Source organism: Petaurus breviceps, unplaced genomic scaffold (genome assembly GCF_028583685.1).
Source record: "Petaurus breviceps papuanus isolate PSGF00001 unplaced genomic scaffold, PetGlider_PUasm1.0 98, whole genome shotgun sequence".
Classification (NCBI taxonomy): domain Eukaryota; kingdom Metazoa; phylum Chordata; class Mammalia; order Diprotodontia; family Petauridae; genus Petaurus; species Petaurus breviceps.
Genome location: NW_027187460.1, coordinates 9,032,316 through 9,048,227, shown reverse-complemented (window position 1 = coordinate 9,048,227; position 15,912 = coordinate 9,032,316). Strand labels below are relative to the sequence as shown.

The 15,912-nt window shown below is 38.9% G+C and overlaps 1 protein-coding gene across 1 annotated transcript in view; it reads right to left on the bottom strand.

Annotated features, from left to right (window-relative positions):
- Positions 1–15,912, bottom strand: part of COL22A1 (collagen type XXII alpha 1 chain) — a 630,085-nt gene that overhangs the window by 58,641 nt on the left and 555,532 nt on the right. The window contains exons 48-51 of the mRNA XM_069081305.1: positions 13,663–13,716; positions 12,179–12,232; positions 5,947–6,000; positions 3,805–3,858 (exon numbers count right to left, since the gene is read on the bottom strand). Of these exons, the coding sequence (XP_068937406.1) occupies positions 3,805–3,858; positions 5,947–6,000; positions 12,179–12,232; positions 13,663–13,716 (216 nt within the window). The remainder of the gene's footprint in view (positions 1–3,804; positions 3,859–5,946; positions 6,001–12,178; positions 12,233–13,662; positions 13,717–15,912) is intronic.

The following is a 15,912-nucleotide window of genomic DNA, read 5'->3' as shown; positions in this document are numbered from 1 at the left end:
GGGGGGGGTGTGGGTGTTAAGTATCTGAGGCTGGAACCGATCCTGGGTCCTCCTGACTCCAGGACCATGCTCTTACTCACTGCACCACCTAGCCACCCCAGTTCATCATTTCTTATAGCACAATAGTATTCCATCCCAGTCATATACCACAATTTGTTCAGTCATTCTCCACTTGATGGGCATCCCTGCAATTTCCAGTTCTTTGCCACCACAAAGGGAGCTGCTATGAGTATTTTAGAATACATAGGTTCTTTTCCTTCCATAGTCATCTTTGGAAATAAATCTAGCAGTGTTACTGCTGGGTCAAAGGGTATAGTCAATTTAATAACTTTTTAGGCATAATTCAGACTGCTCTCCAAAATGGTTAGATCAGTTCACAATTCCACCAACAATGAATTAGTGTCCCGATTTTTCCAAATCCCCTCCAATATTTGTTGCTTTCCCCTTCAATCATTTTAGACAATCTGATAGGTGTACCATTATATTCATGTATCACATTATTATTATTCCTCTTCCTCCTTCTTTCTTCTCCTACTCCCTCTATTTTTCTCTCTCCTTCCTCCTTTTCCTCCTTACTCTTCCTCCTCCTTCTTTTATTTGTAATAATGCTATGAGAGTGACTAAAATGCCACTTTTTGACCACAAAATCTCACTGTTAGGCATATAATCCAAGGAACTTAAAGAGGTAAAGAAATGCTTCATCTTGGCAAAGAACTGGGGGAAGAAGTAGATGCTTAAAGACTGTGGAATCTCTAAACAAGCATGTGCTGCATGAATGTAATGGTACATTACTAGGCTATAAGAAACAATGAACACATGATAGACATGATGACAGAGAGACAGATATAAAAGAATTGATACAAATGGGAGTAAGAAGAACCAGTAAAAAATATGCACAATGACTCAAGCAATTTAATGGGAAGAACAATAGCAACAAATTATAATTCACATTTGTATTTTAATGATCCAAGCTTGATCCCAAAGAAGAGATATGAGTGTGTACCTCTCTTTTCTCTTGAGAGATAGGAGAGTGTGCATATGTAATAATTGTATATACTTAAGGTTTGACTGATACAATAGTTAGTTTGGTTGAATTGCTTTTTCCCCTCTCTTTTAAAAAATATTTTATTTAAGAGATGATTGTCTGGGTGAGGCATGGAGAGGGATTTCTTGGAAAATAAATTTCTAGGATGATGAAATAGAAAAACAAAAGATATCAACAAGAATTTTTAAAAAATCCTTAAATATTTGTATATAAATGTCAGTTATTAATATCTAAAATCAAGGAGCCAACATTAACAAATCAATCCTTCACATATACATACTCAACTGCTTTAAGAATAAAATCTTTTTTCCTTAGTCTAGTACTGGAGGACCACTAGCATTTTGCTTCCTTTCTTGCTTTCTCTCCATAGTATATTAGGTCTGGAAGGGAGCTTAGATATTATCTAGCGAAATGCTCTTCGTAAAGCTAAGAAAGGGTAAGTAATTTGTCCAGGGTGACACAGATTATTAATGGCAGAGTTACTAATCAGAAATAATTCCGTCATCTAACCTGGTCTCTCGCTGTCTGTCCCTCCCCACTGGACATACAATGCACATTCCACATTCCACTCTTACACATTTTTATTACCTAGACTTCTCTTTCCACTCTTTTCTACTGATCTAGATCTTATTCATAGTCAGGGGGAAAAAAATTCCTCCCCTCCTATGAGGCTTTCTAAGCCTATACAGATTTCTCCTGTCCCTGATATATTACTTATAGCTTATATTATCTATATGGTCTTTATATGTTGACCACAGACATTTTCAATTATTAATAATTTAAATATTACTCTTAATATGTTTAAATCCTATCTTTATAGATGCCTTATAAGCAGCTTGAGGGTAGGGACTAATTTTTACTCTCTGAACTTCACAGATCTACACACTATGTCAAATGAATTTAAAGATCATCTATTATGCACCTAGTATGTGTTGGGTCCTCTTTTCAGTGCTGGGGAAATGAAACTGAAAAATAACCCTGTTTCGGTTGTCATGGAGCTTAAGGTATAACTTAAGAGGATAAGTCAAATATAAAAATAAATATGATAGTAAAGGGAAAAGAATAACTTGTGCTCAAAATATTTTGCATTAGTCAATAAATCTTTACCAAGAACCTACTAGGAGCAATGAACTCTATCTAGAATGATGCAGCATGATGGACACTCAAAAGTGGATAGAATAAGGACTTTTATCCTCAAAGAATTTTTATCTAGTAGAAGAAATAAAGTATGCACACAATTTACATAACACAATGTGTGTTCCAAGGCAGAATGAGAAAGTACTGTAAGAGAACACAAAGTACTATGTTTACTCAGGGGAGAAGGAGATTGTTTTTGCCTGAGAAGACCAAGACAGGGTTCTTGCAAAAGGCAGCAGTTAAGCTGGGCCTTGAAAGGATGAATATTTTTTGACTGAATTAATGAGATAATAGATATGGGGCAACAATTCTACAGTTGTCACTTCTTCTTGCCCACACTCCCATATGGGGGCTTAGGAGTGAACGACTGAACATAAAGTAAGAATGTGTCTCGCCACTGATGCTTTGACATAAGGGTGAAGAAGGCTGAAGACCCAATTCTCAGGTACATCTGGCCCTTCTATAGTGCCGATCACTTTGTAACTTCAATTGGTTACTCAATAAGGGTGAGAAGCATTTTATGCCACCTTGCTCATCAAGAAAATTGACTTCATTGATTTCACTCTGAACTTTCTAGGAGTAGGGCAGGCCACAAACAACAGTCTATAGACTGGCCACAAAGAGAGACAACTAATTGAATTCTCTCTTTTTGGAAGGACGTTGATAAGCTTAGCTACTTCTAGATGAGATAGTCTTCTGGGAGTAACACTTTTAAATACACATATATTTTAGAAGAAAGAACAGGATAAAAAGTGAATAGGAGAAGAAGGTGGTATTGAATTATCTTTGGGAAATGGAACAGTAATTTTAATGCACCATATTTTTAACTATATTCTTCTGGTGAGGCTATATGGCTATGGGTCATAGAAAACTATAGTCTCTGAAGAACTAAAAATGGGTATCACATGAAGGGCAACTGAGAGAGACATGAATAGACTGCAACATATTATCAATAAAGAATTGTGCTGGAAAGTAGGGTAAAGAAAACCACTAAAGAGATAAACAGAAAAGGAATGAGGCTGGTCACGTACCTAGAGCAGGAGATAACTAATTAAAAGCCAATGTGTTCTAAATATAAACATGCAATATCAAGAGATATAAAAGAAGACCTCCCCAGTATGTTGGGTGGACCCCTAAGTAGAGGATTTAGTGGGAGACAAAGACAATATTTACAGAGTAAGAAGTAGGTAAGTCACAATTTGCACCACTAAAGGGAGTACTCACACAATCTGTGGATCTATGTATTCATTAAAATAAAAATGAAATTTAAGGTTTACTAAGCATTACTTAATGGCAGAAGTTCCGTGTTCTGGTCCCATGCTGATTATCTGTATGATGCCACTTGACACTCTCTAGACCTCAGTTTCCTCACCTAGAAATTGGGAAATTGGCCCTCTCCAGGTCATAGGGTTGCTGTGAAGAAGGCTCTTTGTAAACCTTAAAGAGCTTTAGACATGTGACATATAGTCTCCAAAATAATGTGTGAGTATAATGTAGGTCCTTATGGTAAATTCCTCCCTTTTCCTCCCACTGACATTTTGAACTTTTTTTGATCCACTAGCCCATTTTAAGTGCTAACATCTGAATGATTTAGAAGGAATAAATAACCACATGCTACTTACAGAAATTCCAGGTAATCCAGGTGGACCTTGGGGACCAGGAGGACCATCTTTACCCTGTAAAAGACCCGAGATGCAGCCACATTATTTTCACATTGCTATTCACTTCCTAGAGAAGAATGAGTTCAGCACATCAAGGCTAAAGTCTGCTGTGGCAGAAGTCTCTTTGGGAACAAATGTCTGGAAATGCATTTGGTTCAGAGCTTATGTTACTCCTGAAATCCTCACTGTCAGAGTGGACTAGTGTAATAACCTGCTGGTTAGCTTCCCATGCCTCAAGTCTCTCCCTACTGCAGTCCATCCTCCATTGGTTTTCAAATTAATCTTCCTAAAGTACAGATCTATTCATATAAGCATTATACTCAATAAACTCCAGGATCAAATGTAAAATCCACAGTTTGACATTCAAAGCCTTTTATAACCTCCTCCTACCTTACAATACTCTACTTCTCATCATGTAATCTGTGATAAATGACACTGACCTCCTTGCTATTCCTCGAATAAGACTAAACATTTTCACTGGCAGTCTCCTCTGCATGGAATGCTCTCCCTCCTTATCTCCACCTCCTGGCTTCCCTAGCTTCCTTTAAAGCTCAGCTAAAATGCCACGTTCTACAAGAAGCCTTTCCTAACCCCTCAATTCTACTGCTTTTCCTCTGAGATCATCTCAACTTTTTCCTGTGTAGAACTTATCTATACATAGCTATTTGTATATTGTCTCCATTAGAGTATGGGATTGTATTTCTATTTCCAGTGCTTAGCATAGTACATGACATATAATAAGGGCTTAAAAATGTTGATTGACAGTGACAAAAGTGAGCACATTATAGCCAAAAGATCTCTAAGAAAAAGTCAGTAATAGAATTAAAGCACCTCTGATATGGAGTTGGGAGGTGGGAGAAGGAGGGACTATAGAACCAGGACAAATCACATTTGGTTAAGAATTTCCAATAAATATAGTCATTTGCTATATTTGAAGGCTACCAGTTTTAAGGAGCCCATTTACTCTGTAGGCAGTCCATCGAATTCTTGGACAGCACTGATTGTTAGACTTTTTCTTCTTTCTCTCAAGTCTTGATCTGCCTCACTGGAACTCCAACCCATTACTCTTTCATTGAGCCTGTTTGAGATATGAAAAACAAGTCTAATGCATATTCTATCTGACAGTCCTTCAGGTGGGTATATGTGACTACAATGTTAATGCTAAGCTTTCCTCTCCACAGTAAATATCTCTATTCTTTCAACCAATCTCCATGTGTCAGGGGATCCAGTTTCCTCACCATCTTGGTTGTCCTCACTTTGACACTCTCTAGCTTATCAGTGTCTTTCCTAAACTATGTCCTCTGGAGGTAAACATTATACTATCAATGTGGTCCAACCAAGACAGATGGCAATAAAACTATCATCTCTACTAGTTATACTTTTTTTAGGTCCAGACCTGTGATTACATCAGCTTAGAAAATTCTCAGTGAGGAAGTTCTTACTAGTTCTTGATTTGCACTTAGGTAACTCATTTGCAGCTTATAAACTTAAAGAGTTTCCTGGAGGAATTACAGCTACTCACTCTCTTTACAGATAAAGGAATGGGGACCAGAGAGATTAAAGGAATTGTTATAGATAACCCAGGTTTTAAGCAGCAGAGCTTGGTTTCAGGATCTTAAACCACATCCTCCAAATCCAAATCCATTTTGCTTCCCATTGCACTGAACTAAATTGAATTAAACAAAGAGCTCTTCCTTGACCCTAGTAAGAAGGATAAATTAGAGCTAGATTATGGCAGGCTTTGAAGGCTAGGATCAGTATATATACATTGTAATTTGGCAGGAAAATTGGTGCTTCTCAAGGTTTTGATGTAAAGAAGGAATATCAATTGGAATTCTATTAGGAAGATTGCATGGGCTGTGAACTGTGGCATGTAGAAGAAATTAGAAAAGGGAGAGACCAGAAGCAAGAGAGATCATTTTCATGGGTTTTCCATTAGTTCTAAATAGAAGGGGTGAGGAATTGAACTAGGGTGATGGGAGAAGTAGTAGATGGAGGTGATGGAAGGGAGACATGTTATTAAGGAAGAATTGATGGAATTTAATGATTCATTCAATATGATTGTTCTTCAGACTAGGGAAGGCTCTTCAGTGAAAGGCTTACTGTCACTCCTGGGCTTCCTGGTGGGCCGGCAGGTCCTGAGGCACCAACTGTCCCCTAAAGAAACAAAAAACCAGAGAACATATGAAGAGTCCTTCGACCATGCTTTATCACAGCAGCTATAGGAACGATGAAGTCTTCTTTTTGTTCACACCACCAGCCAAACACCCAACCCTCATGTCCATGCTGGAGAGCAGGCTACTGGAGTAGGAAGTCCAAACACATCCAGTTTTCCTTCTGGCAGCCTCAGGTTGAAGCTGAAAATAGAGGTGAGTGTGGAAGGAGGTTCTATTCCAATTAAAAATGATTGGTATGCAGTCAATAGAACAATAACAATTATAACAGCTTCCACTCAAATCTTCCTCAGCAGTCCCTCATGGTGGGGACGAGATGTGGGTTCAGTCAGCCCAACACAAGCTCAGGCAGTGCTATGAAGGCTTTGAATAAGGCATGACAATATGTCCATCACATGATGACCAGCCTAGCTAATTGAGGAGAATTTTAGGACCAGGAGCTTGGCAACCAGGTGATGGATTTCTTGGCTGCAGCAACTCATTAAATCACTGACAGGGGAAGGCAGAGATCAGGACATGCATAGGTAGAGAAAAATGCCTACATGGACAAAATTACAAATTCTTAAAGCTTCAAACTAATAGAAAGATAGGCTCATAGGATCATAAGGGAATTTAGTATAATACCTCCCCCTTTTCCCTCCCTCCCCAGATGAGAAAACTGGCTCAGAGGTGTTAAATGACTTACTTCTGGTCACACAATATAGTAAGTTGTCAAAGGTGGAATTTTAACCCAGGTCCTCTGATTTTAGTCAGTGTCCCCACCCCCCTTCTCCACCCTCCACTGTACCACACACTAGACAGTTTACAAAGCACCTTGACATATACTATCTCATGTAATACTCACAATCTTATGAATTCAATAGTGTTAGTGACTCTGCATCCATTTTATGGATGAAGAAATTAGGGTCCATCTGTGCTAAATAATAAGCCATTCATAAAAGGGAGCAATTACTCAAGACTATGCAGGTAGTCAACCACCCAACAGCTCTCTTTAAAATAAATGAATAATGACAAAGTTCTAGCTCTTGAATATTCAACAGAAGAACCTGGATTTCATTCTCAGAGAACAAATAGCAATGAAGAAAACGTCTATCTATCAGGCCAGACCCACAAGAACAAAGGGGTTGAGTGGCCAGGGCATCATAGAATGGGAGACAAAGAAAAATCATTCAGCCATGAGTTAGGTTTGCTCAAGGACACATGGTCTTTAACTGAAAAAGAGGGGCAAGGGAGGCAGTGACCTGATGAGTCAGGCACATTTATTGGTCTGTAGAATTCAGAGCTGCCAGAAACCTTTATCAGAGCCCCTTTGTCAGAACTTACTGCCAGAGGGAACCGCGCTCCCCCCCCCCCCAAACCTATTTTATATAATGCCTTTAGGTTTGATGATGGGTGGAGGGAGGGACATCAAGAAATAAGCATCTGGGGCGCTAAGGGAACTAGTCATTTGCACTTGTCACTCAGATGACTGCCTGGCTGGCTGACTTGTAGGCTGCATTTTAGGAGATGGAGAGGTGATAAATGAAATCATGTCATACATATGAGTGCAGACTCCTTGAGGTCAGGGCAGGGATGGTCTTTGTATCCTCATTAACCAGAAGTAGATGCCCTCTGAATTTATGGTCCTGATTCATTTATCTGGAATGAACCTTAAAAAGCAAGCACCTAATTCAACCTCTTTACTTTGAATATGGGGAAACTAAGGCTCGGAAAAGAGCATGTAACTTATCTAAGGTTATGTGGCTAGTAAGTAGAAAAACCTGGGCTTTCCCCCTCGCCCAAGCTCAATTTCAACTTCAAAAAAGGTCTTTTTGCCTTAAGTAATTTTCCAGTCTTGTATAATTCAGAGCCTGCATGGTATCCATAGTCATAGAATGAGCAAGGCATATGGAATCAGAATATGTCAAGTTGTATTCCAGCTATATTGGTGACTTATGAGATGAGCCCAGGCAAGTTTTCTACTACAACTGTGCCTGGTATAAAGTAAGCACTTAATAAACACCAAACCCGTTGTGTGCAAAAGTATAGTCAAAAGAGCTTTGCAGAGGGAGTAAAAATAAATGGATTTATCATGACTTACTAGCTGACACTTAGTAAAAGCTCCTATTCATAGTGACTGATACACTCTCTTCGAAGCTCAGTTTCCCAATCTATAAAATGGACAACATAATCGATGGTCTGACCTGTCTACCTGACAGGACTGTGAGGAATAAACTAAAAGATCATTATATATAAATATAATGTGAGAATTATTTTTTATTAGAATTACATTGCTAATTCTAATAATAATGTTACATTGGCAATTCTATTAATAATAACAATAGTAATAATAGCTAACATTTATATAACACTTTAAAGTTTGCAAAGTGTTTTACAAATACAATCCTCACAACAACCATGGGTCTTGAGCACTATTGTTATCTCCACTTTAAAGATGAGGAAACTGAGGCACAGGCAGTCACACAGCTTAGCTAAGAAGCTTCTGAGGCTGCATTTGAACTCAGGTCTTCCCGATCCCAAATCTGACACTCCATCTATGGCACTACCTAGCTGCCATGTGATGCTGGGCAATTCATTTAAATTATTGATGTCTCAGTTTTCTCATCTGTAAAATGAGGGATCAGGACTCAGTAGCCTCTATGGTACTTTCCTGCTCTAAATCTATGAGCTATTAAGGGATAGTCACTAACTTTTATTAAGCACCTACTATGTTCCAGGCATTGTGCTAAGTGCTTACATCCTAATAGGGGAAGACAGCACACAAAAGGAAGCTGGAAAGGAGTGGTGGTGGGAGAAGTACCCTGTGTTGGGGGCTTGCCTGAGAGTTCCAGAGAAGTCCAAAATCAGTATAGCTAGTGGAAAATGGAGAGAAAATCTGTGCTAAGCCCCCTCCTTAAATAGAAAGGTTGCAATCTGTTCTGGGGAAATGACTTCTCATACTGACTACTTCAAAAGTTGACGACACATAACAGATTCTCTGCATATTCTCAATGCCTAGCACTGGATCTTATGCTTTGTAGGTTTTTAATATGATTTTGATAAATTGAAGTTAATGAAGTTAATCCATGCTCTGCCTCTCACTTACCATGTGACCCTAAATGAGTCCTTTGACTTTTCTGGCCCTCATACTCCTCATCCTTAAAAGGAGGGGATTAGACTAAATGACTTCTGACATTCCCTCTCATTCTAAAACATAATGAGTGATTGACTAGTGCTCAACTAGAAGCACTGAATTTCCCTTCTGGATCTGGTGCTGATTCTCCCACTATATGACTGACCATTGACCTTGTGGCTTTTTCTGGCTAAGGCTTTGGTTCCAACCTAATTAATAAAGGATAATAACACAGATTTAAATAAGGCTAGCTCATATTTATTCAGCAATACAGAATTTACAAAGTCTTATGCTCACATCTACACTATGAGTTAGGCATCAAAAGGAAACAAAGAATTGGAATAGATTTTGGAATTTATAAGGCTCAATGAATTAGCCAGGGCTTGAACTGAATGATGTCCACCGTTCAATTTCCTCTCCACCATTTTGCCTCTAAAATGGGACTTCTCTCTCCTCTAACAGGAGTAGCTAAGTCTCCTGCCATTCTGAAAGAAGGTATGGGAATGTGGTTCTGACATGCAGATCTGTGAAGTCTGAAATGAATGGTGACCACACCGAGAAATGAGCATGCTGGGACATGTACAATTTCTTAGAACTTGGGGACCCATTAAAAAGCCTTAGGGAAATGTAAACTGGAAATGAATGGAGAGGGGCCGGAGGTGCTGATGCTGTGCTATGTTCCCTGTTGCTATGGCTACAATTGATGAATACCATGAATCATTTGAAATAAATGAGATGTAATTCACAGAGGAAGAGCACAAGTGATCTATGGAAGACAAGAGGGCCAGCACACAAGGGCAGAAGAAGCAAACTAGAACGTGGCCATAAACTGGAGCAGGTTAGTGTTTATTTCAAGGTCAAATGTTAACACAAAGGTGATCATTCAGAAGCTTCTGACAGAAGTAGAAAGTCATCATTCCTTACATTTGCATAATGTTTCATGGAGTATAAGGTTCTTTCCCAGGGATAATCTTATTTGATCTCTAACAAAATCTGATTAGCAAATTATAAAAGTGATAAGTAGAGCTCATGTTTCTAGAGCATTTTACAGCTTATAGAGCATTTCTCTCACAAGATTTCTGTGAGGCAGGAGGCATAAGTTATTAATACCCTTATTTTTCAGATAAATAACAAAACAAAACAAGACTCAGAAAAAAGGTAAAAGTCTGTTGGTCAGTAGGTATTTATTAATCATTCACTATATAACAGGAACTGTACTAATCAAAGATTTCAAGGTGAAAATGATCAAAGGTGATCTTATCTCATCTTAACCTCAGGTTATAGATAAGGAAAATGTATTCTTATGACCCTGGGCCAAGGTCAAAAGGGGTGGATGTGAGCCACTCTGATATCATAGAGAAGGTAATGAACTTGTAAGTCAGAATGCCTAGTCTTGAACCACTATCCAAGCTGTGCCACTTACTAGTTGTGTGATTTAGGACAAACCTCTTTCCTCTTCTAGCCTTCAATTTCCTTGTCTGTAGAATGAGACTTGGCTGAAATGATAGCTAAGTTCTCTCCTAGCTCTGATGATATAATTCTATCAGTTGTGTCTAGTGCATTGGTGGTAAAATTGTAACTAAGACCCAGGTTTTCTGACTGAATACTCTCATTAATGATGCCTCTCATTTTGAAGAAATGGGACTATGGAATTCTGAACACGAAAAGAGTTGTGAGGGTCAGATGAGAGATCTCTAAGGAGGCCCTTCCAGTACTTAAATTTGATAAGCTGAGGGTGCCTGGTAGTGATTTGTCACCACAAATTTCAAAGGCCAAAGAGGATATTATTATTCCATGTTCTATAGTCAAGTAATAGATAGTAAAGCCTTATTGGCATTGTTTTTGAAACACTGGAACTGGGAGCAGGCAGAATGGGATGATATGGACAGACAAGCAATAAGTGGAAAGATTATAGAAGAAACTGAGGATGAAGAATGAAGAAAGGAATGACCCTTAGATAAGTCAGGGATGGAGGCTTCCTGAAGTGTTTCACTAGAGTGAGAGAAGACAAAAGAACTGAACAGAACAGAGTTTCTTAATTTAATTTTTTTTTTTTGTGTCATAGACCCCTATATCAGTTTGGTGAAGTCTATGGACCCCTTCTTAAAACAACACTTTTAAATAATTGAAGGAAATAATAAATTTTAATGATAAATTAGGAGAAATAAAGAAGTTCACCACCCAAGTTCATAAATGTCTTAAAAACCATGGACTCCGGGTTAAGAATCTCTTGTGGTAATGGGGTAGGGGTGGGATTGGAGGAGGAAGAGAAAGAAGGGAAGGAGAAATAGGAGGGGGAGAAGGAGAGTCCTATCTCATTCTAATTCCTACTGAAATCAAAATTGTTGATTTAGCTCATAGTTTACCAATGTTAGAATCCTCTTGTACATATATGTACACATAATATTCCTTATGATTCTTTAAAGACTTAAAGATTGTTAAAACCACTGGACTTAGAAGTTCTAAGTCCCAACTCTGCCACTAATTACCTGTCTGTGATCTTGACCAAGGCACTTCTCTCTAGGCATCAGCTTCCTTATTTTAAAAATCAAGACACTGGACTAACAGTGACCTTGGAATGAGAGGACTTCATTCATACTCTACGTCTGACACTTGCAATCAGTGTCACCTCAGACAAGTCATTTAGCCTTCTAACCATAACCTTATTTTCTAAAACAAGGAGCTTGGAAAAGGCCACCTCTGAGGTCCTTAAGGCTCCAGATTTAACATCTTCTGACAAGATGACTACTCCACAGTAGTTTCCAGTTCAAAAGCCTATGAAATGCCCAATGAAGTCTCTATCCCTAAGCTATTCAAATGTGACTCTCACTTTCAGGTTCCTCCATAACTTTCTTTCCATTTCTTTTTAGCCCATTCTCCTCAATTTGCCTCCAACCAATGTAGATTGTCCAGAGCAGTATTCAGGGACAAAGCCAAGTGGATATCTTAAACATCATACCAGAGATTGGGAAATGAAAGGGGGGGATTAAAGATGATCTTATAAAGCAATGAGGTAAAAATCCAACAAACAAAAAACCCCACTACTTACAGGTGGCCCTGGGTCCCCAGCTGGTCCCATGAAACCAGGAACTCCAGGATGACCCTGGGGGTGAGGTGGGGGAGTGGAAGAAACAGTAGAAATATTACAGTTTTTCTGTATTCCTTCATTCAATCATTCATTTTTCATATGTTTTATAGAGTCATATAATCATAGTACTAAAAGAGATTCAAAAGTCATGGAACCCAATTTATACCAGATGTAAGAATTATCCACTATGACTAACTGAGAAAAGTTTTGTAACCATAAAGTTAGCAAATAAGTGATACATTTCTTGGCTATCACAGTCCATTAGACCATCTGCTGATGTATGAGGAGATTGGGATTTGTATGGGTAGAAAATAAATCACATGAATGAAACCACAAATCTTTTTTAAAAAAATAGTGTTTCTAGTAATGAGGTTGGAGGTTGGATTAGTTGTCTTCTAAGGCTGATTCCAACTTTTTAGCATCTATGATTCTGTGAATGAGAATTACTTCAATATTTCACAAAATCTATGATTTCACTGGCACAGATAACAACCCCTACATATCTTATTGATTGGTGAGAGGACAGATATCATTACTTGTTCAATAAGTTCTGATGATAAGCCTCCAAATTTAGCTTGCCTGATCCTTGGGTAACAAACCTGGGGATATACTGAAACTTTTCCATTTTGGTAAGACTTGCCAGAACTTTTACCTCCTATTTTAGACTTAGGAAGCATAGGTTCTCCTTCATGCTATGATGGATCAGGATAATAAAATATTATTGGTGGGCAAATAAAAAATGAGATATGTATATATGTGTCAAAATATGTACTATAAATATGTGTATATAAATATAAAAATAAATATTTGTATATATAAATATAAAATAAATATATCCATATGCCTATATGTATTTATTTATACACAGAAACATATTTATGTGTATATGTGTATATATTAAACAAGAGAGGAGGTTTGCAGCATGAATTACATGGATTACTGATAGGTCAATAATATGAATGACTCATAGTCTGACCTCACCAGCACATAACTCAAAAGGAAGTGACATTTGTGACAAAGATAACTGTCTGATGAGTCATGTTTATAGTTTGTGGGATTGAACTAAAGTGAGAACTGGATCAAGTAACTGGGGATCGTTTATGTCTTTAATAAATATCATTTTGAGAGACAAAGGGCAATTTAAGCCAGAAAGCTCAACAGAATTGGAGAGGATGTTTCTTGGAGGAAAAGATACTTTTTTGGAGTATCACTCGAGACAATTAGGCAAAAGAGAATAGGTATGGAAGATTTTTAATATGGAAGAGAGAATAGGTATAGAAGATTATTAAGTTGGGAGGTGATTCAATAGTCATTTTTATTCCTAACTTAGCCAAACGAAGTCATCCTTTAAGGAGGAAATTGGGGAAGAAATTTTGTGGATAAGGAGAGTAATATTGATGATTCCTGGGAATGAATGGGAAATTACAAAGGAAAAAGGTTATTACCTGTTCACCTTTTTGTCCAATCTCACCGTCTGCTCCTGGCTCTCCTTTAGTGCCCTAAGGGGAAAGAAAAAACCATCATTGGAAAAAAAAAGTTTTTACTAGAAACACTCTAGGTATACACAGGTTATTGACCTGTCAAAATGTTCCCTTCTCCTCACCAAAGGAATACACCAACCAAAACCAAAATCGAAACCAAAATAAAAAACTCTGGAAAAAAAAGTAACACTCTGGATAGAAGCACCATTTGTGGGGGATCCAAGATTCAAATCATATCATTTCAGGAAATGCTTGTAAGTACATACCAGGTATTAGGCACTAAGAATATAAAAAACAAAACAAACAAAACAGCTCGTAACTTTTAGGAATTTACATTTTGCAAAATTTATAAGTGCAATACAATTTGCAAAGGAGTAGCTATAACCAAGATGACAGAGTAAAGGCAGGGACTCTCCTGAGCTCTCCCCCAATCACCTTTAAACTCTAAACCAAAAACATGAAAAAGACGGGATGAAAAAATTTTCCAGCCCAAGACAACTTAGAAGGTCAACAGGAAAGATCTGCTACATCAGGTTGAGAATGGAGCATGGTGTAGTGCTGGCCACACCAGTATAGACTGAGCCCTAGAAAACTGGGAACAGGCCTTGGGGGTGACTGAATCAGTTACAGCAGTGGCAGTTTCCTGATGGCTCAGTCCACAGATGGTAAGGGGGCTGGACAACTGGTCAGAAAGAGATTTAAAGGGGTTTGATCAATCATGTCAGAGGCAGGACTCTATTGCATTGTCTTCTACTTGAATCTGGGTCTCAGTCCTGAGTGGCAGTCCCAGGGCAAGGAGGATCACTAGCATACCAGAGCTCGTGCCTCCAGCAAGGAGGTGCACAGGACCCTCCTCACATTTCCAGGGCACAAAAGAGTGCTTGTGGTTGCTCATAGACCAGAGCACAGGCCAGGAGAGTAGTAAATACACCTCTTCTTACATCATACCACATTAGAAGAACTGAAAACATACAGGCCTCTAGAAGTATCACTGACAATAACTGCACAAAACCTCTAAAGCTTGCACCCTCGACCCTGGAAGCAGAGATTCGTTTTACAAAAAGTTAAAAGTCAAGAAATAGGATGGAAAAATGAGCAAAAGGCAGAAAAAGATCCTGACTATGGAAAGGTATTTCTTCCTGTGGTTTGTCCTCCATTCTCAAAGAGGATCATATCATGGAGGTGATGCAAAGACATGCAAGTGAACTGGATTTAAGTGAGGGTGGACTGTGCAAAGTCACCAGTCTTACTTTCTCCTCTATAGCCATCTGGGTCTAGTGGCAAGATATAGATCAGGATGACTGAAGATGGCCCTGGATGCAGTGGGAGATTTTTTTTAAGCAATTGGGGTTAAGTAACTTGCTCAAGGTTACACAGCCAGTTATTTCTGGGGTGTGGTGCTAAGTATCTGAGCCCAGATTTGATTCCAGGTCATCCTGACTCTGGGGTCGGTGCTCTTACTCACTGCGCCACCTGGCCTCCCCTAAGCAATTGGGGTTAAGTAACTTGCTCAAGGTTACATGGCCAGGTGTTTATGGGTGGGTGCTAAGTGTCTGAGCCTGGATTCAATCCCAGGTCATCATGACTCTGGGGCCAGTGCTCTTACTCACTGTGCTACCTGGCCACCCCCCGTGGGAGATTTTTTAAGCTAAGGTCTATAACAGGTGTCAGTTTGACTGAGGAAATGTCCATTCATTGATTAAGACTAGGTAAGAAATGAGGCAAAAAATGCCCTCTTTTATCTATTCCCCCCCCCCAAAAAAAGGTAGGAAAGGAAAGAAAAAAAAATCAGTTTTGGTGGGGAAGATCCTCAAGGTTTATGGCCAAAACAGGAAAAAATAAATCTATTAACATTCACTCTGAGCTAAACAGGGCCCAAACTATGACAATGTAAGGCTTGACCTGGGACCCACTGTTGGCCAATCAATGAGAGTCAGAACAATTTTGGTTCAAGGCATGGTCCTTAAGAAAAAGCTAGCCCATAAACCCCAAGATATCTTGCAAGGTTTCAGTGATCAAAATGTATATTCCTTTGGGCAGATCACTCATAGGTAAGGGTATGATACCCCACGTGGACAGAGGGAAGGGAAGGGAAAGGAAGGAAAGGAACAGAAGGAAGCAAGGAAGATGGAAGGAAGGAAGGAAGGAAGGAAGGAAGGAAGGAAGGAAGGAAGGAAGGAAGGAAGGAAGGAAGGAAGGAAGGAAGGAAGGAAG